General features: G+C 46.6%; 1 protein-coding gene across 4 annotated transcripts in view; it reads right to left on the reverse strand.

The window, feature by feature from the left end:
• LOC147120871 (collagen alpha-1(XII) chain-like) overlaps nt 1-25,357 on the reverse strand; it is a 377,794-nt gene that overhangs the window by 196,783 nt on the left and 155,654 nt on the right. For all 4 annotated transcript variants that reach the window (XM_085979224.1, XM_085979223.1, XM_085979225.1 and 1 more), the window contains exons 25-30: nt 21,705-21,844; nt 19,677-19,806; nt 17,801-17,940; nt 15,995-16,127; nt 14,366-14,392; nt 11,992-12,134 (exon numbers count right to left, since the gene is read on the reverse strand). In XM_085979224.1, coding sequence (XP_085835350.1) covers nt 11,992-12,134; nt 14,366-14,392; nt 15,995-16,127; nt 17,801-17,940; nt 19,677-19,806; nt 21,705-21,844 — 713 coding nt within the window. The remainder of the gene's footprint in view (nt 1-11,991; nt 12,135-14,365; nt 14,393-15,994; nt 16,128-17,800; nt 17,941-19,676; nt 19,807-21,704; nt 21,845-25,357) is intronic.

Here is a 25,357-nt window from a genome sequence, read left to right on the forward strand (position 1 = left end):
AAATTGGCTGCCACATTTCCTACATTGCAACAGTGACTACACTTCAGAAGTACGTTATTGGCTGTGAAACACTTTGGGAAGTCATGAGGTTCAGAAAGGTGCTATATAAATGCAAGTCTTTCTTTAGGACATTAAATTTCAGTATTAAGCATGCCCTGAGTCTGTTACAGTTGAGATGCAGAGTAAAGCTCCCTCTACGCTGCCCTAACAATGTGCCTCAGGCTTAACCTCAGAAGATCTTCTCATACTGTACCAGTGCCATCCTGTCTCTAGGTGGTGGCATTGCCGATTTAACGCTAATTCAGGACAGTGACTACACTTGCAGCTTCACTGGCTGTGAAGAGCTTGGGGACATGCTGAGGTTGTGAACGCTGCTACATAAATGAGTGCGGCCCAGCCACATCACTCCAATGTGGCGGAAGCGGGGCTTCTGGTACATGAGTTCTGTAAATCCTGCGCTGTCTGCGGGCTGCCCCAAACTAGGCACTGCTGCCAATGTGGCAGAAGTCCAGCTGGAAGGTTTTATTTTCCTTACGAGCAGCCTGTTCCTAGCTGTTCTTGGGAATTGGGAGCTGTGCCTGGTGATGCAGAGAAAGCAGCCATTCCCTTTTCTTAAGTATGAAATATTTCATGATAAATGGCAGCTACTTGCAACCTAAATGCAAAAATGTGTGATTCCAGAACTATGTTAAATCTTATATGCTCTTAATTTCAACTGATTCCTCAATATAATTGGAAAGGATGGGTTTTAAACGCATATTAAAGGCTTCCTTCTTTGCCAGACCCACTTTGGATGTTCTCTACCTGGAAGAGCACCGAGATTACTACCGATAGCAGTTGAGTTCTACGAACTTGTGCTATAGAGGATGTTGAAACACTAGCTGTTCCGACAGCCGCCTAGAAAAACAACAATCGTTTTTATGACACAAAAGGATTCTGAGAGTCTTATAAACAAAGCTCTTGGATGGCTTTGTCTTCGACAAACCAAAAGTCTGCTTCTCATCAAGGACATGGTGCAATGCAGCAAAAACCCAGGACAATGGATCAATGAAGATCAGCTAAGTCTTCTCAATTCATCTTGACAGATCAGGCTTTGGTTAAAGTAACCTATCAAAAGGGTTAGCCACAACACAAGGACGATAATGTAATTTAATGGAAAACATTTTATTGGCAGGCAGCAAAGAGTAACTGGTGTTTTCTATTCTCACGATGTGACCTTATTTAAACTGTAACCTAAAAATGGCTGTTTGAGATGTTTGAAATGTTAGTGTCCCAACGCTTTTATGACATTGTTCAATGAAGGTACCAGTCTGTTTATTTGAAGCTGTCAAAACGTGTTAGTTAATACAGTGCACAAAATGAATGTCACGCAATGGCTTACTGCTAATATTGTAAACCATCTGGGCCCACACCCCAGAGTACATTGTTCCAGACTCATTCCACGACATGGCGTGATTTTCCAGGCGGGCTATTGTAAGACGTCTGAAAGGTAACCCTCACGATTTTTTTGACCTAGTAAGCGACAATAAAACCGTTTAATAAACGGTTGCAAGTCGCGCCTCCTCGAACGAGAGACGGGATTGCTTCTCCGATCTCCGTCACGTTATCACACCCTGCCATCGAAGGAACGGACGACACACGGGGCTGTCAGCTTGACTCCGCTGACTGCGCGCTCAACATCGAGTCAGAACGGGATGAGGCCCTCGTCAGTGGTCCAGGTCCAGAGCAGTAGAACCAGGGCACACCACCTGCGCTTGAAGGGGGCAAATTCAGAACTAATCTGGCGATGCATTGGGGGTCATTTTAATCTGACCCACCTATCGTGAAAGTGAGGGGATCAGGTGCAACGCTGGACATAGTCCGCACCTAATTTGACACCCCACTGAAGTCACTGGAGTAATATCAGACAGTGTAAACCCAGCATCCCACCCGATCCCCTCAAATTTCTGCCCAGCAAGATGGGTTAAAATTAGACACATTTCAGTGAGCGAGTGGTCATTCTGTGAAACAAGCTCCCTAGAGAGGCAATGAAAGCAGATAATACTGATTCATTCAAATGCAAATTAGATTTCTTTCAAAAAATAACAGCATAGGAGTAATTATCGACATGAGGTGTGGTGAGTGTAGCGAGCTCGGGAGGAACAAGTGACTTTGGACCTCTGGCTCCCAAAGCTCTCCACCACTGGGGGTTTCCCTCGCCTCGTGTCTGGGTCTGTTGTAGACTCATTGATAGAGATTGATTGCTGTGATTAGTCAACAACTCCATTATCGTTGGATCATGTGACTACCAGGATGGTAGAGGGAGAGGTGGACCTTAGGCCTTAGTCTTTTTCATCTGCGTTCCTAAAAATAGTGCAAGAGTATTGTGCGTCTATGGTCAGAATCAGCGCTGGTTGGAAATTATGTTCCAGTGATTTTTTGGGGGGAGTTTGTCATTTTACATCGATTACGGACCTCGGTGCCTTTTTCCAGAAAGCTGTGGAAATTGAGAGAGGTGGTTAAAAAAAAAAGGCTCGGTAGAAATGATGATCAGTGGTGTTATTGTAACGTGCTTGTAGCAACCCCCGCGCTCTGTGTTTTTGTAACTGAGACAGTAACATCTGTTAAAATAGAGAAACTTGATGCAGATGTGCGAAGTGCCAATAATTTCTGTCCTGAGAATTTTTAAAGAATTACGCTGAAAGATGCACACAGTCAAAAAATACTCCGACACTTCACAACGAGACCTCAGTTGAGGGTCGGTTGAGATCGCTTAACAGTTGCAAACAGTTTTTTTTAAAGGTATGTTAAGGCAGCTGCAAATAGTTTTGAAAGTAAAAACATTTCTACAAAAGTAACATGCTAAACTCTAATCACGCATGCACTGTCGGGCCGTATGTGTAATAGCATCTGGGGGTGTCAGACTCCAAGCTTTAGCGAGCAGTTGCCAAAACCCTTTTCATATCAGACTATTTACGTCAACAGATAGAGGAGTCTAGCTGGATTTTAACCCATTGCGCCATTTGGTCCCCAAACGGGCATCGGCAGTGCTGCAAAATCTATTACCAAGGAAAGCCAAGAAAGAAAAACGTGCATTTCTGTAGCACCTTTCACGACCACCGGACGTCTCAAAGTGCTTTACAGCCAATGAAGGACTTTTTGAAGTGTAATCACTGTTGTAATGTAGGAAACGTGGCAGCCAATTTGCACACAGCAAGCTCCCACAAACAGCAATGTGCTAATGACCATGTAATCTGTTTTTACGTTGGTTGAGGGATAAATATTGGCCAGGACACCAGGGATAACTCCCCTGCTCTTCAAGATAGTGCCATGGGATCTTTTACGTCCACCTAAGAGAGCAGGTGGGTCTAACGTCGCATCCGAGAAACAACACCTCCGACAGTGCAGCACTCCCTCAGTACTGCATTGGAGTGTCAGCCTAGATTTATGTACGAGGCCTCTTGGGTCGGAGCGATCATAATATGATAGAATTCTTCATTAAGATGGAGAATGAAGTAGTTGACTCAGAGACTAGGGTCCTGAATTTAAATAAAGGAAACTACGATGGTCTGAGGCACGAGTTGGGTAGGATTGATTGGGGAATGTCACTCAAAGGGTTCACGGTGGATAGGCAATGGCAAACATTCAAAGACCGCATGGCTAAACTACAGAATTTGTTCATCCCAGTTTGGCATAAAAATAAAACAAAAAAGGTGACTCAAACGTGGCTAACAAGGGAAATTAGGGATAGCATAAGATCCAAGGAGAGGACATATAAATTGGCCAGTAAAAGCAGTAAACCTGAGGATTGGGAGCAGCTTAGGATTCAACAAAGGAGGACAAAGAGATTAATTAAGAGGAAAATAGAATATGAGAGTAAGCTTTCAGGGAACATAAAAACTGGCTGTAAAAGCTTTTATAGATATGTGAAGAGAAAAAGATTGGTGAAGTCAAGCATAGGTCCCTTGCAGTCAGAATCCTGGGAATTTATAATGGGGAACAAAGAAATGGCAGGCCAATTAAATACATATTTTGGTTCTGTCTTCACAAAGGAGGACACAAATAACCTCCCAGAGATGTCGGGGAACATAGGGTCTGATGAAAGGGAGGAACTGAAAGAAATCAGTATTTGTAGGGAAATGGTGTTAGGGAAATTGATGGGATTGAAGGCCGATAAATCCCCAGGGCCTGATAATCTACATCCTAGGGTACTTAAGGAAGTGGCCCTAGAAATAGTAGATGCATTGCTGATCATCTTCCAACATTCGATGGAATCTGGAACAGTACCCATGGATTGGAGGGTAGCTAATGTTACCCCACTATTCAAAAAAGGTGGTAGAGAGAAAATGGGGAATTATAGACCGGTAAGCCTGACATCGGTAGTGGGGAAAATGCTAGAGTCCATTATAAAAGATGTAATAGCAGAGCACTTGGAAAACAGTGACAGGATCGGACAAAGTCAACATGGATTTACAAAAGGTAAATCGTGCTTGACTAATCTACTGGAATTTTTTTTGAGGATGTAACTGGTAAAATAGATAAGGGAGAACCAGTGGATGTGGTGTATTTGGACTTTCAGAAGGCTTTCGATAAGGTCCCGCATAAGAGATTAGCGTGTAAAGTTAAGGCACATGGGATTGGGGGCAAGGTATTGACTTGGATAGAGAACTGGTTGGCAGACAGAAAGCAAAGAGTTGGAATAAACGGGTCTTTTTCCGAGTGGCAGGCAGTGACTAGTGGGGTACCGCAGAGATCGGTCCTTGGACCCCAGCTATTCACAATATATATTAATGATCTAGACAAGGGAACTAGATGTAATATCTCCAAATTTGCAGACGACACAAAGCTGGGTGGGTGTGTGTGCTGTGAGGAGGATGCCGAGAAACTCCAGGATGATTTGGACAGGTTGGGTGATTGGGCAGAAGCATGGCAGATGCAATATAACGTGGATAAATGTGAGGTTATCCACTTTGGTGGCAAAAACAGGAAGGCAGATTATTATCTGAATGGCAATAGATTGGGAGAAGGGGAAGTGCAACGAGACCTGGGTGTCCTTGTGCACCAGTCGCTGAAGGTAAGCATGCAGGTGCAGCAGATGGTTAAGAAGGCAAATGGTATGTTGGCCTTCGTAGCGAGAGGGTTTGAGTACAGGAACAAAAATGTCTTGCTGCAGTTGTACAGGGCCTTGGTGAGACCACATCTTGAGTACTGTGTGCAGTTCTGGTCACCTTATCTGAGGAAGGATGTTCTTGCCATGGAGGGAGTTCAGCGAAGATTCACCAGGCTGATACCTGGGATGGCAGGAATGACGTATGAAGAGAGATTGGGTCGATTGGGCTTATACTCGCTGGCGTTTAGAAGAATGAGAGGGGATTTCATTGTAACTTATAAAATTCTGACAGGACTGGACAGACTAGATGCAGGAAGGATGTTCCCGATGGCGGGGGAGTCCAGAACCAGGGGGTCACAGACTAAGGATAAGGGGTAGGCCATTTAGGACAGAAATGAGGAGGAATTTCTTCACCCAGAGAGTGGTGAACCTGTGGAATTCTCTACCACAGAAGGCAGTAGAGGCCAATTCATTAAATATATTCAAGAAGAAGTTGGATATATTTCTTAAGGCTAAAAGGATCAAGGGGTATGGGGAGAAAGCAGGGACCGGGTACTCAATTTAGATGATCAGCCATGATCGCATTGAATGGTGCAGCAGGCTCGAGGGGCCGAATGGCCTACTCCTGCTCCTATCTTCTCATGTTTCTATGCACTCAAGTCCCGAGAGTGGGACTTGAACCCACAACCTTCTGACTCAGAAGCGAGTGTGCTACCATCTTTTTTTTTTTTATTATACTTTATTGAACATTAAGAACATTTACAACATCGTGATCATTTCACTGTATGATACAAATCAATTCCACCGCCCTGCACAGCCATTCCGCCACCACATTTTAACATCAAAACCTGAAGTTTAATTTGTCACCTGTAACATATATTAATCGATTGTACTTTAAAAATTGGTTGTAAAATACTGTCCTTAAATTCCTTTCTGAACAAAATCTCCACAGAGCCTTATAATGATCTTTTAGCTTATATTTAAAATACTCTTTTAGATTGATTCTCCTCCCCTTAAAAAACAGAGCATTCCTTCTTTGCACAATCACAAATCTAGCCAAACTGAACATTAAATTAATTGCCGCTCCGCTAGACTCTGGCAGACTCTCCTGCAATCCCCATCTCAAAATTAAGTCCCATGGGATTCCCATTCTCGCTGTTCGGTCCCCACCCAGCAAAAAAGCTTCACACAACTGTCGAACATAGTACTTAAAGTCATTTAACTGCGGACATAACACCAGTAAATGGGACAGAGTCTCATCCTGTGTCCCACACATTGGGCAAGTCGCCGCCTCCACTCGTCCAATCTTGCACAAGACCGTCATGGTAAAAATCCGGTTATGAGCCAATTTGAAATCCAGTTCAATCCATTCTGGGCATTTAAAATTTGCCCACACTCCCTTCCAAATCCTGTTGAAATCCAGCTGTGGGTATATACTCTGCCAAAACTCCTGACCAGCAGGTGTCTTGAATCTCCATTCTCTGAATACCTCATAGAAATCTCGAGTATTACAGTTGTCAATTTGGACCATCTCTCCCCCTTTCTCCAGTACAAAGCTTGGAAAAGCAGGACGCATTTTACTTCCTTTGGAGATTTCCGCATTTATTTCTTCCATCCAATCCTGTGGCATTGCCCTCACAATCTTCTCATACATAATTCCTATTGCTTTTCCTTCTACCTCCTGATCCTCCTCCCACACCATGTCCCTCACTATCGCTTCCGGCAACCAACCTGGAATCACCTCGTATAATACATCTTTCACAGATATAATCCCAGCTTTTATAAAAGCTTGATTAAATAAAACCTCTCCTTCGATGTTGACCCACCTATTCAAAAATAAGGGCTGTTCTAAAAATTCCTCAGTCCCCTTGGGCAAAAACTGCACACTTTTAAAAAATTGAGCCCAGGTCTCTACAACCCCCTTATAAAACCTAGGGAGAAGTTTAATCGATTTCAAAAACATATTATTGTATTCCATATACAATATCCCCTGCCCTCCTATCCCACTTCGTTTTAAAAAATGCTCAAAACAACTCTTCCAAAAACTTGTATTTGACTTCTGAAGAAATCTCTTCACCCATTTGATTCTAAAGGCTTTTTTCTTCAAATCAATATCTGGGAAATTGAGTCCTCACTGATTTCTCCGTCCAATGATGGTATTGTAAGCCACCAAGGCTGGTTTCCCTTCCCATAAAAACCTCACACAAGCCTCTCGGATGGACTTTTCTGCCCACTCAGGAATATCCTCCACCGTCAATAAGTACTATAGCTTAGATAGCAGGAGGGCAGACACCACTGTCGCTCTTCCTTGCACTTTCAACCACCTTCTTTCCCATCTTCCCAAAATCTTTTTAATTTTCATAACCTTCGGTTCCCAATTTAATCGATCCACTTCTTCCCTGTCTTTCTTGCACCCCATATGCACCCCCAGAACTTCCAAAACCTCCACCACCTTAAAGGGACATACCCCCAACCATTCCCCCCTACCCCTCCCTGCAACCAGGCATTGGGACTTACTATAATTCACTCTGGCTCCTGAAGCTCTACAATATTCCTCCACTACCTCCATAGCTTTCCTCACTGACTCCCCATTTCTCAATGTTAAGGTTGTGTCATCTGCATATTGGTGTATCACCGACACCAGCCTAGAACTGGGTACCACAATCCCAACTACACCTTGTTTCTTTCGCATCATGTAACCTAATGGTTCTGCTACCAATGTGTACAGCAATGGGGACAGGGGACAACCCTGTCTCACTGAGCTCTGTATCGGAAAATACTTAGATAAAAAACCATTACATTTAACACAGCTAAATATGTTTGAATAAAAAATCCTTATCCACTGAATGAAATTTTCCTTGAAACCAAATGCTTCCAAAACCTTCAATAAAAACTCATGAGAGACCCTAACAAAGGCTTTCTCTTGATCTATCTTTAATACATAAGCCTCCCTCCCACTCTCTTCCATGAGCTCTATCGCATCTCGGATTGAGACCACAGAGTCTGCGATGTCCCGGCCTATGACTCCATAGGACTGAGAGGGCCAAACTATCTCCGGTAACACTTCCTTCAAACAATTTGCCATAACCCTCGCCAAGATCTTATAATCCACATTTAATAGTGTGATGGGCCTCCAATTCTTCAGATCCCGTCTATCCCCTTTATTTTTATATAAGCTAAGCTTATGATACCTCTCCTCATAGATGGGGCCAGACTTCCCTCAATTTTAATTTCCTTAAAAACTTCTAAGAGCAATGGACTTAAAATCTCGAAAAATTCCTTTGTCCATCGGACCCTGGGCTTTTCCCCCCCTTCATTCCACTGATTGCTGTTTTTATTTCCGCTAATCCTACTTCTTTATCACACATGCTTCTCTCATCCTCCTTTAAACCCTTTTCAATAAAAGCAGTAACCTTCTCCATTCCAAATTGGAAATGTCTTCTTTTGTATATAGCTCTTGATAAAAGCTGCTAGCCGCCTCCAAAATCTCCTCACTTTCATGAATGAAAATCTCCCCAACCTTCAACTCCTCAATTAACGATAATCTCTGTCGCAGCTTCTCTTGCTCTAGAAAATATCTAGTGCATCTTTCGCCCTCCAATGCATCTCTAGCCTTTGCACGGAGAATGGCCCCCTTGCATTTTTCAGCTTGCAATAATTCCCACTCTTCCTTTAGCACCCGGAACTTAGTCTCAGCTCCCTTATCCCCTCCGTCAACTGCTTTACAGACATCCATAAACCTTTTGTTTATATTCTCTTCTCGCCCTCTTTTTCCCATAACGTACCGAAAAAACTTTTACCTCATATTTGAAATTGTCCCACCAAACTCTTCTTTCTTTCAAGGACAAAAGTTCCTTCCGAGCATTCTTTATTATATTTATAATCCCTTCTTTATAAGCACTTTCCTTCAGGTATTGATTGTTTAAAATCCACACCCCTGAACCGATCTTAACTCTGCTGTTCCTAATTCTAAGAACCAAAGCCGAGTGATCACTAAAAAATACTTTTTTATAATAAATCTCCATCACCTCCGAACTTAACCCTTCCCACATTAACACAAAATCTATTCGGCTCTGTTTTAAAACATCACCCACCCAACCTGCTCTGGAGAACTCCCTTTTTATGGGGTTCCGGTCCCTCCATAAGTCTCTCAAATTTAAATTTGCCATCATTTTTACAATCATCCCTCTGGAGTTATCATCTTTAAAGGTCATCTGGGCTGTAATGTCCATCCAAGATAAAAATACATTAAAATCCCCCACTATACAAGGATTTTCCACCTCTGCCACTTCAGTGAATAACCCCCGAAAAAACTCGTGACGCTTGCAATGGTCGTTCGGTGCATAGATATTAAAGAGATCACAATTAAATCCCTCCAATTTTACCCTTAGCTGTAAAAATCTCCCCTCAGTGTCCTTGTCCACCAAGGCAACGTTCTCTTCTATGGACGGACTCACCAAAACAGCCACCCCTCTACGGTTATTGTTTGCACAACTTGCAAACACCTCTCCCTTCCAAACCTTCTGAACTCTTTCTAGAATATCCTCATCCCAAAAGGTTTCTTGCAGACACAAGTCCGTGCCTTTAAAACCCTGCAACAACTGCTGCAATTTCTTCTCACCCCTCAGTCCATTCACATTAATCGAGACCAATGTAATCATGGCTCCAAAGAAGGGAAGTATGCCCAATAATCTCCCCATCATTTAATCTCTGGCTCTTCCATCCTCTCATGCTCCTTCTCAACTTTTCGGGATCTGTTGCTTTTTCCTGCAGCCTCCGGCTCTTTTTCCCCTCCTGTTTGACCCCTCCCTGCTGTTTCAGCCTCTTCCTTGCCTTAAGTTTGGACCCAGGAGCTGCCCTTTCTCCCTCCTTCTGCCCCTCGCTAACCTTTCCCTTTCCACATGATGCCACCCCATCCCCGACTTCCATGTCTCTGTCCCCCTCTAATTCCTCACACTCAAGCTCTTCTGTAACCCCCTGTGCCTGCTCCCCGTCAGATACATAATCCTGCTCCCCGTCAGATACTTCATCTCCCATAGAGTCTTCCTGCTATCGCAGTTTCTCCCACTGTGCCGCCCCCTTCGACCACGTCGCCACCTTGTTCCCTCACTCCATGGGACAATGGCGCACCTAAATTGTTCCCTTCTGACGTCTCTATCTCGCCGATCCCATTCTGCTGTCCCTTTAAGGCTCCTGCCTCTTGCACCCTCTCCCCGCCCTGCCCCCTCCTGCTCACCAAAATATCCGACTCCCCGCCTCTCCCCGGAGCACTCACTTCCACCACACACCCCGCTCCTGCCTCCTCTCCCCCCGCAGACACCAGACTCCCCAGGGGGAGCCGAACTGCACTAAGGCTCAAGTCTGCACTCGACCCTCGCTGCCCGCTGCTGTCTTTGTTCCCCTCCATAGCACTCGCCGTGTTTTCCGCCATCTCCATCTCGATCTCCGCTCCGCCATCCTCTGCCTCTTCCGGTGCTCCTTTTTCCTTCATTTTACCGGCTGTGTCCTCCGACTGCACCGCACCTCCGGCCGTTCCACACTCCTCTCCTGCTCCTTCTCCCATCTCCTCATCACTCATTTCGCTCCCTTCTGCCACACACTCACAGCGGGTGGGGCCTTTACGACACACCCCACAGCTCTCCGCCTTGCAGCTCCGCGCGATATGTCCCGACTCACCGCAGTTGTAACAATACAAATCAGGACAGTTTCTTACGAGATGGTCATGTCCCAGACAAAAGTAACACACCTTTACTTGGTTATCGTGCAGCACACAAAAGTACTGCACTCCTTCCAGTGTCTCGAACTTCATACTGTAAGGCAAAGACCTCACCCCCTCTGGGAACCGCACCTTTACATACCGGGTTCCGTCTGCTACCCGTGTTCCCGGATAGTACCTCCTCTTTATTTCGGAACAGATTTTAATGTCCCACGACTCCAACTTTTTGCTCAGCACTTCATCCTCGATGTACACGGGCAAGTTCAAAAATGAAACCACCACCTCCTCTGAATATAGCAGAGTCACCTCCAAGAATTTCTCCCCAACTTTCAGACTGAGCAGCAGTTTTTCCACCTCCTCACGGCCACTGACCGTCACCTCAAATCCCACATTTGGTTTTGGTCGGCAGGCAAAACAGCTTCCCTCACCACAGTCCTCATGAACCGCCTGGATTATATCCCAGGCTCGAATCTTCTTATCTTCACATTGCACCACCACCGTATTTTCTTTACCAAACCTCCTGAGGTCCCGGCCCAAATCTTTGTGCCTTTTTTTTCCCCTTCCCACCACAGTTTCTTCCCGAATAAAATTCCTCTCGGGAATATTGTCCTCTGAGGGGCCCGGCACTCCGGACCCCTCAGCAGCCATCTGGCTGTTTTTTGTGGGCCACAAAGGCCCTAAAACCTGAAAACAACACCCCAAAACCCTCCACCAACTTTTTACAAAACTCCCTCCAACACCCAGCTGCAATTAGGCAACCAGTCACACCTGGCTCACTCCTAGCCCCTCCCACCTAGAGAGTGCTGCCCACTGAGCCACAGCCGACACTGTGCTATTTGTATATTAAAAGCACACTGTATTAATGGAAAAAAACTTGGCAAAATGTTTTTTTATTCAATTGTCAGAAAACCTTTGCTTCACTTTTGTCTCAATAACTTTGGCTGCCTATCCATGCCGGGCTGTAGACCATTTGGCCCATCGAGGCTGCTCCGCCATTTTGTCAGATTCGGAACCCCTCCTCCATCCCGAAGACAGCTTTTCCGATCAGCTCCGGTTTCTCAGGAGCCGATCCAGAAAAACAACCCACCGTGCCGCAACACGCTTGCTTCACTGTCTCTCGCAGACTCCTACTACATGCGCATGGCAACGCGAGATGCACTAGTGTCGTATAAACAACTAGGGTTACCGTTTCGTCAATGGGGTCTCCAGTCATAGGTGCGTAGATAATCCTGTAACCCCGGACCCGACCAATGGCAGGATCCCACTTCACCGTGAGGCTGTGCGATGTGGCGTTGTACACTTGGAGGTTACGAGGGGGAGTCGGGGTAACTGAAGAACAAATAAAGACCATCAACATAACAGTCATTTCCTTCCCCACAGACAGGGAAAGAACCTACATTTATATATCGCCTTTCATGACATCCCAAAGCGCTTTACAGCCAATGAAGTACTTTTTTGAAGTGTAGTCGCTGTTGTAATGCAGGTAACGCGGAAGCCAATTTGCGCACAGCAAGATCCCACAAACAGCAATGTGCTAATGACCCGATAACCTGTTTTTTTTAGTGAATGTTGGTTGTGGGCTAAATGCTGCTCCAGGACACCAGGAGAACTCTTCTTCGAAATAGTGTCGTGAGATCTTTTACGTCCACCTGAGAGAGCAGACGGGACCTCGGTTTAACATCTCATCTGAAAGACGGCACCTCCGACAGTGCAGCGCTCCCTCAGTACTGCACTGGGAGTGTCAGCCTGGATTATGGGCTCAAGGATGGAAATTTCCACTCTTGGCCACCACGCAGTGCCTGCTGTACAATAAAGCTGCCTCCTTCTCGCAGTAATGTGTCTCAGGCTCAGCTGCCTCAGCATGTCCTCTATTGCACCACTGTGACATTTATGTTCCTCGCACCTGCCACCTCTGTGGCATCTCTCTGAGAGATCGATGCCAAAATCGGTGCCAAACTAGGAGCGTTTATTGTGCAGCGGGCTCTTGTTCACTAGCAACAGGGTTGGTTGCAGCTGCCAAAACTCATTTCATATCAGACTATTTAAGTCAATGGATGGCGCTCCCTAGCTGGGTTTTAACCCATTACACCATGCCATCCCCTACAGGCATCGGCATTTACAATATTTTGCAAAAAACCATGACTAAGAGAGTAGATGAGAGATTTGCATATTTAAAGGTGCACTGTATTCATGGGAACGCGCTTGGCAAACTTTTATTTTTGATTCCCCATAGAGCTATGCCGCATTATTATCTCAATAACAGAACAGTGAAGGCCATTCGGCCCATCGAACCTGCTCTGCCATTTTGTTAGATCTGTTTGATGCACTATAAAATTGGATAAATACTTGAAAGCGAGAACATTTGCAGGGCTATGGGGAAAGAGCGGGGGAGTGGGACTAATTGGAGAGCTCTACCAAAGAGCCGGCACAAGCACGGTGGGCCGAATGGCCTCCTACTGCGCTGCCAGAGTCTATGATTCTATTTAATCCCGATAACAGTTTCATTGTGCACCGTGTGTTTATTAATGAGAATAAAATATTGCAGGCACTTTTTGCACAAAGGCAGTGCCCCTTTTGAGAGATAATTCACGGTATATTTTTGATCAACGTTTTCATTCAAGGTTTAAAGGTAGCGTTGATCCCCAGCAGGGAGCCTGAGCTCAGAGAAGGCAGGGATCAGAGAGAGGATTTGTTGTTGGTTACATATCTTCACTCTTTTCCCTTGGAGAACAGAGTGAAGTAGTGGAAGGATCTGCAGGCTGATTAAGAGTCTGGCAGGGTGGCCTTGTCATTATTTTGGTATCTTTGCGCTCTTGCCCTGGAGAACAGTGTGAAGTGTTGGAAGGATGATAGAGGTGTCCAAGATTATGACGGGTTTGGATAGGCTAGACGGGGAAAGGCTGTTCCCAATAGTTGATGATACAAGGTCCAGGGGACACAGATTTAAGGTTTTAGGCAAGAGATACAGGGGGGGTGCGAGGAAAAACTTTCTAACGCAGCGAGTGGTGAGGACCTGGAACTCGCTGCCGACGGAAGTGGTGGAAGCGGAGACACTCAATGTTTTCAAGGGGAGACTGGATAGGCACTTGAGGGAAATAAACTTGCATGGTTACGGGGATAGAACGGGGGAATGGGACTGACTGGATTCCTCTACAGAGAGCCGGCACGGACTCGATGGGTCGAATGGCCTCCTCCTGTGTGAGCTAATTAACAGTCTGACAGGCCACAGCGTGAACGCTCCTTCCATGGCCGTAACCGTCTTTCTCCCAGCCTATAGCGGGGTTAGTCCTATACGAAGGGATGGTTTTATGGGCTCCCGCAACCCATACGAGGAATGGGGGCATTCACCCACTGGATTCGAGTACTCCGGTGGATGACAACCCAGAAATCCGAGCCATTCACTGGGTTCGAACCCTGCACCTTCTGACTCAGGGACGGGAATGCTCTCGCTAGGCAACTCCTTTCAGTGACAGGGGTAAACACTGGAGCCCTGATTCTCTGACCCATGTTCCCTGCGAGCAGGGATTTCCCACAGGGAATGCCAGAACCTAGAAGCTTACCTGGAGCAATCGGAGACACCTTGGCCACTGAAAAATTAAAAATGAGAAACATTAATATCAGGCATTTGATAAATGAGAGCTGCCCAAAACCCGATTATTTCCCAGGCTTAAAGCCAAAGCGGGTGAACTTTCTCGGGACTTCCCCCACTGCGCGGCGTAACTTTGGCGGAAGCGAGGTGTATTCCCGCAGTTACACAGCATCGAAATCCCGAGAAAATTCATCCCCCAAAAAAGTCACGGCAAAGTGATATCAAGAGATGCGAGCTGACGATTCGGAAGCTGGAATAAGGGACATCAGGTGGAGCTGCTTCACACGTCGGGTAATGGGGGGCGGGGAGGCGGGGGGGTGCAGGGGAAAGGGGGTGAAGTAAGTCACCACAAAGGTTCATTAATCTCAACAATAGAGGCAGTGAGATGTGTTACTGGAGAGATACGATGGGTCAGTGGGGTTAAAGTCCATTAAAAAAGGGCAAGCTTAATGGGTCTGATGGTCTTTTCCTGTCAACTTATCTAGGTCAACATCCCCAGCATCGAAGCTTTGACCACGCTCGATCAGCTCCGATGGACGGGTCACATTGTCCGCATGCCCGATACGAGACTCCCAAAACAAGCGCTCTACTTGGAGCTCAGACACGGCAAGAGAGCCCCAGGTGGGCAGAGGAAACGCTTCAAGGACACCCTCAAAGCCTCCTTGAAAAAGTGTAACATCCCCACTGACACCTGGGAATCCCTGGCCCAAGACCGCACAAAGTGGAGGAGAAGCATCCAGGAAGGCGCCGAACCCCTCGAGTCTCTTCGCCAGGAGCAAGCAGAAGCCAAGCGCAGGCAACGCAAGGAGCGCACGTCAACCCAAGCACCCCGCCCACCCGTCCCTTCAACCACCGTCTGCCCCACCTGTGACAGAGACTGTAAGTCCCGCATTGGACACATCAGTCACCTGCAAACTCATTTTTAGTGTGGAAGCAAGTCATCCTCAGTTCTGAGGGACTGCCTAAGAAGAAGATCTACTCTGGTAAAAAGTATGGTCCCAGAGTATTCTTTAAGTTCCATAAAAGCAAACATCAATAGCGTTTAGTTTGATGATTAGTGATCTGCTGATGTCGTCCAGTAAAGTGCCTTGGGAGTTTAAAGGGAATGCGTTAGTATATATATATGTTGATTGATGTTTGCAGTTGTATAGCCCAGTCATGCCGCACTAGTGAGGCAATGGGGCGAGGCCAATCATCTCTCTATAAGGAGGAGATAACTGGGGTGTGGGAGAAATCGTCAATTCCTTGCGGTCAGAGAAGAGGCAAAGTTGGAGGAGGCCTAGATTAAGGGGGGATTGGGACACCTGTCCTCCTGGCTGAAGCGGGTGTGTGGCCCGGGAATACCAGATTCAGTCACAACCAGGCTGGTCACTGAAGCCCATAAGTACTCTTGTTTACCACCTGTCACATGCAGGGGAAGTGGGCAAATCGAGGGCAACATACCCTCCCAAGGACAAAAGGATCTGCTGCACTTCACGGGGTACAGGCTGTACATTCCATTGGGCATTGACCTCTTTTCAATGTTTGAAGACAACTGGTGAGGCGGGGGGGTGGGGGGAAGGAAGGGACTGTCGAAGAAGTTTCCGTGCTAAAGACTTACATGTGCGCTGGGGACCGAAGAGATCTTCACTTTCCATCTCATCTGGGTAGATGGCAGTAAGGGAGACATCGTACAGGGTGTCAGGATTCAGGTTCTCTAACATCTGGCTGGTGTCCTCGCCACTTATAATCATCTGGGTAGAATACGCATAAAGCTAGGGTCAACAAGGGGTCAGTGTCTGAAATCAATTTGCTTTCTAAAAACCCATTCTTATAATCAAATTGGTAGGTTTGAATTTGATACCACTCAGGTGACCACAGCAACCATGAAATAATAAAACCCTATCCCACACATAGCTTGCATTCAACATTCCCTGGCTGCAGCCATCCTCCCCAGTGCCATTCTTTGGCGGCCATATTGAACATCTCAGCAGAAAATCTAATCTAATCCAGGCTGTTCTGTTCGCGAAACAAGCACAGCATCTTATTATAGGTGCTCATATTGCAAGTGGAAAACATTTCTTTGATCAGTGTGCGTCGCAACACCGTGAACGCACTCAAAAAGAATGTGCTTACGTTTTCGCTACGCGCAGTGATTAAAGGGACTCTTTCCGTCCATTGTAATTGTGGTGCTGCCCACCATTTCTCCCACCTCCCCCTCTCCCGCCACTGTGTTTCCCGGCAACGCCCCGTGTCTGAGGCTGAGCGGGTGGGCCGGCGACCTACCCTGGCCTCTTCTTACACCAGCTCTCAGCTGCCCGTTGGCAGGTAAAAGCCGAGCCCTCCGGGGCGGATTTGCCTCAGGGTTTCCCGAGGAGGGACATCCCTGAGCTCCTCTCCCTGTTCCTTCCCCACGGCAGAGCATCTGGGAGCTAACCGCGGGATTCCATTTTAACCCTCGGCCGGAAACTGCGGGAGTCGGCTCGTTTCCGCCACGGCCATTTTAACCGGCGAGACTGGTTACTGCACTGCTGTTCCAATTCCCACCGGATCAGGCGGGAAGTAGCTGCCAACATATTGGTCAGCCACTGGGATATAGGTAGGTGTAGGGAAGGAGGGAGAGCGGAGAGTGGTTCCCTGGAGAGAAGGGAGTCTGGGCAGGGGAGGCCTAAACTTCCTTTGTTCCTTACCTTTAGAGCCTCTTCTGGTCCTCTTCCTGCAGCTGGCAGGAAGGCCGCCCAGCTCCCCACTCAAGCCAGAGTCAAAATTACAGCCTGGGTACCGGCCTGTTTATTTAAAGAACCCCACCAGCCCCAAGCAGGCCGCCTGCTCAGAAGAGAGCGGGTTAAAATCAGGATCGGTCACAAATCAGGTGGGAAGGTCACCCTTGTCCACTGCTCATACAAAACCCCTCGTACACTTTAACAGTGAGAGCTGTTGGCTCCCCCTCAGTGAGTTCATCCAATGGGCAGCTAACTCAGTGCACACCAGGGATCGAAACTTCCTGGTGCAGCTAAACTCAGTCAGGATAGGGGCACTATAAATCAGGGAGGGGCAAATTCCCCACCCCTCATCCTACCCAAAAACCTGCCAGAACTTTGTGCGTGTGGGCTTAGGGTTGAAGTTAGAAGTGGACCCTGTTGCGATGCACATCACAGTCCAATAGTCTGTTGGCACTCCCGGTCACGGTTCACGCATTAACGATGGGCATTCGAGTGGGGTAATGGCCCACTGAACTGTACCTCAGCAAAGGATGTAACCCATTAGCAAAGGACGGAAGCGATGACAACTGGGCGTGGAACATCGGTGATGGAAAGAAGCAAAAACATCTTCACACATTTACAGATCTGTTCGACAGCGATTTGCTTCCCATTCGCTCAGTACATTCAAATGTTACAGTAGAAGTAGAAAGCACTGGCTTCTTCACCTCCTGTTTGTCCACTCCCCCAGACGGAACCCAGCTCAGTCTGTAGAGGGCTACATCCGGCGCTCCATGATTCCACAGGACTCGGAAACTTGTCTCCCGTACGTCTGAGAAGCGTAAGTTTGTCGGTGCTGGGACAACCACTGTGCAGAGTAAAAAACAGAAGCAGGGTGACCTTACACGTGAACTCAATACGATTAGCACAAAGGTAATGGGATCACGGCACAGTAGAAATGGCCAGACAAGGGAGACTATTACTATGAGGAAAGACGTGAGACACTGGGACTGTTACCCAATCGACTAAACAACAACTTGCATTTATATAGCGCCTTTAACGGGCGCTTCACGGGACCGTAAACAGACGGGGAAAAAATCTGACACTGAGCCAAAGAAGGAGCGAATAGGACAGTTGGCCAAAAGCTTGGTCGAAGAGGTAGATGTTATGAAGCCTTTTAAAGGAGGAGAGAATTGGTGGAGCGATCTAGGACAAAACACATACACAAAATAAAGCACACTGAGGGTCGATATCCTCATTGCTACGTGCTGGTAGCATTGTAAGCAGCAGGAGGATCTCCTCTGATCACAAGCTCTTAAATGTGCGAGCATTTGAAGAGAACGATTTATGATTCCACTGCACTTAGCAATCTGGGACAATTCTCCCCCTGTGTAGCAGAGGCTTCACTACACCGTCTCTGCTCGTTCCAGTACATCATATCCAATTAACTGTTGCCTTTCATCTCTTGCTTTGACTTTTTGCAGAGTGTCTGGCAAGCCTTTGGGGGACTGGTTCTGGTTTCCATCTTAAACTATGTTTCCTAGCCGTATTGAAATTTATATCACCACACATTTGGACGAGTGCCAAAACTGTAAGTCGACATCTTTATTACTTTCAGAGCCCTACTGGGATAGACACAATGTCACACACATCATACATTTACTCTGCGAAGCACTGCTCAGAATATTTTCATTTCTCTGGTGAGAAAACCTTGGTTAGGTAGAGAATTGTGTTTCATGAAAATATTTTCTTCATTTCAACTTTTTTTTTGTCGGTCAAATTTTTTGCGCACCTCAGAATAAGGGATGTTTGCACCGGGGAAATGGAACATTTAGACATTCTGGGCACCTAATTTAAACCTTACGCATTAGTTAAGGTATGGAATGGGTTGCAACTGCAGATTAGAACGTCATCTGCTCCATCCAACCTGAGCAGATCATTACTTGCTGAACCCGTGAGGCAGACTCACAGGGGGAGGAACTGATTCACAGGGCCACTAACCTTCGAAAGGAAACCAGGTCAATATCAGCTGAAAAGAGGGTTTGAGGGTGATAAAACTGTTAAGAGCACTGCATAATCGCTTTTTCATGAGGGATTGGAGGGGGGTGGGGGGGGGGGGGGGGGGGGGGAGTCCATGATGGAATAATATACATTCGGCCCATCGTTCCTGTGCCGGCTCTTTGAAAGAGTGATCCAATTAGTCCCTCTCCTCCCTGCTCTTTCCCCATAGCCCTGCAAATTTTTCCAATTCAAGTATTTATCCAATTCCCTTTTGAAAGTTACTATTGAATCTGCTTCCGCCGCCCTTTCAGGCAGCGCGTTCCAGATCACAACAACTCGCTGCGTAAAAACATTCTCCGCCCTGGTTCTTCGTCCAATGATCTTAAATCTGTGTCCTCTGGCTACCGACCCTCCTGCCACTGGCAACAGTTTCTCCCTATCTACTCCATCAAAACCCCTCATCATTTTCAACACCTCTATCAAATCTCCCCTTAAACTTCTCTGCTCTAAGAAGAACAATCCCAGCTTCTCTCGTCTCTCCGCATCACTGAAGTTATGAGGTAAAATGAAACGCCCCAGCACTTCAGTAGACATCTTACTTACGGGTGTTTTCTCTTCCAGTCAAAGGAACCGAGCGGCCGTCATCGTACACGGCAGTAACCGAAACTTCATACTCCGTTTGAGACACAAGGTCCGTTAGTGGCACAGAGGTATCGCTGCCCGGGACTTCCAACTATCAGGTTAAAGATAAAGTATTGTTTGCACTTGCTTGGATAAGGAAGTAAATTTTGACTAAAATATAATAAGAACATGGGGAAAAAGCCAAGGATGAGAAAGGTCATCCCACCGCCCTCCTCCCCCAAGTACCCAAACTCACCCAGTCAACAGAACTGCATTACTGTACTATAACTTGTAGCGTCTGATTCCATTACTTTATTTGGTGATATCTTTCAAATATCTTGTAAACAAATTTGTCAAAGATCTGTTGTAAATTTAATTTATGTCCTTTTGTCTGGCTTGAGTCACATTTTGCTAGATTCGCTTTCTCTCTGTCATTGTTATATCATAAACTAGACTGGTGCTGCTCCCACAAGAACATAAGAAATAGGAGCAGGAGTAGGCCATACGGCCCTCGAGTCTGATCCGTAAGATCATGGCTGATAGAATAATGTAGTACAGCACAGAAGGAGGCTATTCGGCCCATCAAGTCTGCGCCGGCTCATTCGACCTCAACACTTTCCCGCCCGATCTCCATATCCCTTGATTCCCCTAGAGTCCAAAAATCTATCACTCTCAGCCTTGAATATACTCAGACTCAGCATCCACAGCCCTCTGGGGCAGAGAATTCCAACCCGCTGAGTGAAGAAATTCCTCCTCATCTCAGTCTTCAATGGGCGACCCCTTATCCTGAGACTGTGCTCCCTAGTTCCCCACCCTAATTCACCCAAATTGGTGGTCCTTGGTAACACCAACTCTCTGTAAATCTGAGTCTTGTTTCACAGCTTGTGGTTTGACTCTTCACTGCCCTCTGAAGTGGCCTAGCAAGGCACTCTTTACTATCAAACTACTACCGACGGTTCAAGAAGGCGGCGGCGGCTCACCACCACCTTCTCAGGGCAACAAGGGGTGGGCAATAAATGCCAACCTTGCCAGTGACGCCCACATCCCAGTGAATGAAAATATTTATTTTAAGTGGAATGATTACCATCTGAAAGGAATTTGAAACATAAATGGATGATGCTTTGCTCGTAGTGCAAATCGTGAAGATAAACTTTTTATTATTTGTATTATTGTGACCAGCCCACTTGGATCCCCTCTACTGGGCTGCTACCTCTCCGCAGGATACTGGATTTGACCTTTCGCGGATACATAGAAACATAGAAGATAGGAGCAGGAGTAGGCCATTCGGCCCTTCGAGCCTGCTCCGCCATTCAACGAGATCATGGCTGATCATCCAAACCCTAGCACCCGGTCCCTACACCGACAGCCATCCCACCCAAGCCCTATCCCCGTAACATACCTCCTGACTCCCTCTATAGATTCCGTGTAAGACTCTCCAAACAGGATGTAGTGCAGGATTACTAGGCTGCACAAACCAGGAAGGTCACAGGTTTAACAACAACAACAACTGACATTTATATAGCGCCTTTAACGTAGTAAAACATCCCAAGGCACTTCACAGGAGCGATTATCAAACAAAATTTGACACCGAGCCACATAAGGAGATATTAGGACCGGTGGTAGGTTTTAAGGAGCGTCTTAAAGGAGGAAAGAGAGGCAGAGAGGTTTAGTATCATTAACATCCAATGATTGTTCGGGCCAGCAGCTCGTTAAGACTGCCCTGACATCCAATCCGAGCAACAGGATCCCAATTAACAGAGATTAAATATCTGTGTCTGCATGGAGAGCGAGGTCAGGATCACACTGCAATGCCCATGTATCTAAGCTGACACACCAAGGTCGAGCACTTGGGTGAGACATTGGAATGACGGCCCCTTCATATCCCAGAGTGATTCACCATCTTCAAGAGAGAAGGTGGTAAGTAAGGGGGAAAACAAATGGAGATGTATTGTAAAAAGGACTAAAATATACTGCTTCATGTTATTACTGTAACACTGCGTGTAACCTCACCTGCCTGGTGGCCTCCTGCCCCACCTCACCATAATTAATCAAATACTTAAGGACCCTGCCTGGTGCAGGATCCCAGTGGGTCCTCATGTTACTGTGAGTAACATCGGAAAACCGGATATTCCTGGGTCCTTCCAGAGGCACTGTGGAGACAGGATGAAATAAGACAAAGGTCAAGGAAGAAAATCAGGTGACACAATTCCATGAATTAAGCCAACGGAAAATCAAAAATGCATTGCTAGTAGATGCATTGCTGGTCATCTTCCAAAATTCTATAGACTCTGGAACAGTTCCCATGGATTGGAGGGTAGCTAATGCAACCCCACTATTTAAAAAAGGTGGTAGAGAGAAAATGGGGAATCATAGACCGGTAAGCCTGACATCGGTAGTGGGGAAAATGCTAGAGTCCATTATAAAAGATGTAATAGCAGAGCACTTGGAAAACAGCGACAGGATCTGACAAAGTCAACATGGATTTACAAAAGGTAAATCGTGCTTGACTAATCTACTGGAATTTTTTGAGGATGTAACTGGTAGAATAGATAAGGGAGAACCAGTGGATGTGGTGTATTTGGACTTTCAGAAGGCTTTCGATAAGGTCCCGCATAAGAGATTAGCGTGCAAAGTTAAAGCACATGGGATTGGGGGTAAGGTACTGACTTGGATAGAGAACTGGTTGGCAGACAGAAAGCAAAGAGTTGGAATAAACGGGTCTTTTTCCGAGTGGCAGGCAGTGACTAGTGGGGTACCGCAGGGATCTGTGCTAGGACCCCAGTTATTCACAATATATATTAATGATCTAGACGAGGGAACTAGATGTAATATCTCCAAATTTGCAGACGACACAAAGCTGCGTGGGCGTGTGTGCTGTGAGGAGGATGCAGAGAAACTCCAGTATGATTTGGACAGGTTGGGTGATTGGGCAGATGTATGGCAAATGCAGTATAATGTGGATAAATGCGAGGTTATCCACTTTGGTGGCAAAAGCAGGAAGGCAGATTATCTGTACGACAATAGATTGGGAAAAGGGGAAGTGCAACGAGATCTGGGTGTCCTTGTGCACCAGTCGCTGAAGGTAAGCATGCAGGTGCAGGCGGTTAAGAAGGCAAATGGTATGTTGGCCTTCGTAGCGAGAGGATTTGAGTACAGGAACAAGGATGTCTTGCTGCAGTTGTACAGGGCCTTGGTGAGACCACACCTTGAGTATTATGTGCAGTTTTGGTCGCCTTATCTGAGGAAGGATGTTCTTGCCATGGAGGGAGTGCAGCGAAGATTCACCAGACTGATACCTGGGATGGCAGGAATGACGTGTGAGGAGAGATTGGGTCGATTAGGCTTATATTCGCTAGAGTTTAGAAGAATGAGAGGGGATCTCGTTGAAACTTATAAAATTCTAACAGGACTAGACAGACTAGATGCAGGAAGGATGTTCCCGATGGCGGGAGAGTCCAGAACCAGGGGTCACAGGCTAAGGATAAGGCATTTAGGACAGAGATGAGGAGGAATTTCTTCACCCAGAGAGTGGCGAACCTGTGGAATTCTCTACCACAGAAGGCAGTTGAGGCCAATTCATTAAATATATTCAAGAAGGAGTTAGATATATTTCTTACGGCTAAAGGGATATGGGGAGAAAGCAGGGACAGGGTACTGAATTTGGATGATCAGCCATAATCTCATTGAATGGCGGAGTAGGTTCGAGGGGCTGAATGGCCTACTCCTGCTCCTATCTTCTATGTTTCTATGAAAACTGACGCTTGACATATCATGGGTACATTTTCTGACTGGCTCTGTTCAGCATGAGTTTAAATTCCTCTGGACACATCTTTTTCTCTCCAGCGTTAAACCAGACGTTAAGGGGTAAAAATTGGGTGGGCGCTACCTTCGACGTGGCGCTAATTTTACTGGAAGCGCCCCCCGTCCCTCTTGGGGCGCTGCGAGCCAGTATCACGGGGCTATGTGCCGCAGCACCACGCTCTGCGGCACGTCGCGCTGCGGTACTGCAGGCCTTCCTCCCCTTATTAAAGGGGAGAGGCCTGACGCAGCGCGTCCCGGCACCCAGCTGGGCCACCAGGCATCAGAAGTGCCGGCAAACGAGCCCGGCACTCAAGAGGAGTGCCGGGCTCACGGAGAGCAGCCGGCACCCCGCGGGGGGCTTCACAGGGGCCGGGGACAGCAACAGGGGACAGGTGCTGGCAGGCGGCCAACAACAAAAATGGCTGCCCGCCACCACCTCTTTAACTAGTGCTGTCCCGGCCGCAGGCGCCGCGCCCAGGCAGAGTTGATTTGCACCCCACGCGAAGCGCAAATCAACCGAATTTAGCTCCCTAAATGTCCATACAGGACTGGAGTTGGCCAGAAAGCACAGAGACCACAGGTTGGCATCAGCTCCTTTGCAATAATCTTTTATACAGTCAGATTCCTCTTTCTTACAAGAATTTGTTTTCCACCTTTTCATTTGTCATAGTGAAATAGTTTCTCTATTCTGAAAAGTTAGGAAGAATTCCAAATTTTTTTTTTTTCCAGGATTGATTGGACCAACCTGTGATTTGCAACAGAACACACCATTAAACACACCTAATAGCCCCCTTGTGCTAAAGGCCAACATCCCATTCGTCTTTTTCATTACTTTTTGTACCTGTGCACTGGCTTTTAGTGATCTGTGTACATGAACATCTAAATCCCTTTGCTCCTCTACAGTTCCTCGTCTCTCGCCAGTTAGAAACTATTAGTCCGTAAGGGTGACCCTGAACTCCCGGTCGCCTGTCACTTTAATTCTCCGCTCCACTCCCACTCTGCCCTCTCCGTCCTCAGCCTCTTACACTGTTCCACTGAAGCTCAGCGTAAGCTCGAGGAACAGCAGCTCATCTTTCGATTAGGCACTTTACAGCCTTCCGGACTCAACATCGAGTTCAACAATTTCAGACCATAAACTCTACTCCAATTTTTTCTTTTCTCTCTCTCACATGGCAGCTGTCGATCATTCTGCCGTCACCATTTACACTTCATCTGGAGTCATCTTTTGTTTCTTAACTTGTCCCATTACCATCTCCTTTCGCCTCGCACCATCATCCCTTTTGTCTCTTAATCTCTCCTGCCTTCCATCCTATCACAAACCTTCCCCTTTGTTCTTTCCTCCCCTCTCCCCTCTCCCTACCCCGACACTTGTTTAAAAACCTGTTACATCTCCAACTTTTTCCAGTTCTGATGAAAGGTCATCGATCTGAAACGTTAATTCTGTTCCTCTCTCCATAGATGCTGCCTGACCTGCTGAGTATTTCCAGTATTTTCTGTTTTTATTTTAGAAAAATTTCCAATTTATTGTTCTCGGCTCCAAACCAGATGGCCTCACACTTCCTCACATTCAACTCCATCTGCCAAGTTTTGTCCATTCACTTAATTTGTCCCTTTGTAACTTCCTTCTCCCATCTGCACCGACTGACTACCGTGTGAAATTCCTTTATCTGACATCTTAACAAAGGTGATGTGCTGTTCATTTAAAGTGGATTAATTCCTTTGAACATAAGAACATAAGAAATAAGAGCAGGAATAGGCCATATGGCCCCTCGAGCCTGCTCCACCATTCAATAAGATCATGGCTGATCATCGACCTCAACTCCACTTTCCCGCCCGATCCCCATATCCCTTGATTCCTCTAG

Source organism: Somniosus microcephalus, chromosome 3, assembly GCF_052327205.1.
Source record: "Somniosus microcephalus isolate GS21.2 chromosome 3, FLI_Smic_1.0, whole genome shotgun sequence".
Classification (NCBI taxonomy): Eukaryota; Metazoa; Chordata; class Chondrichthyes; order Squaliformes; family Somniosidae; genus Somniosus; species Somniosus microcephalus.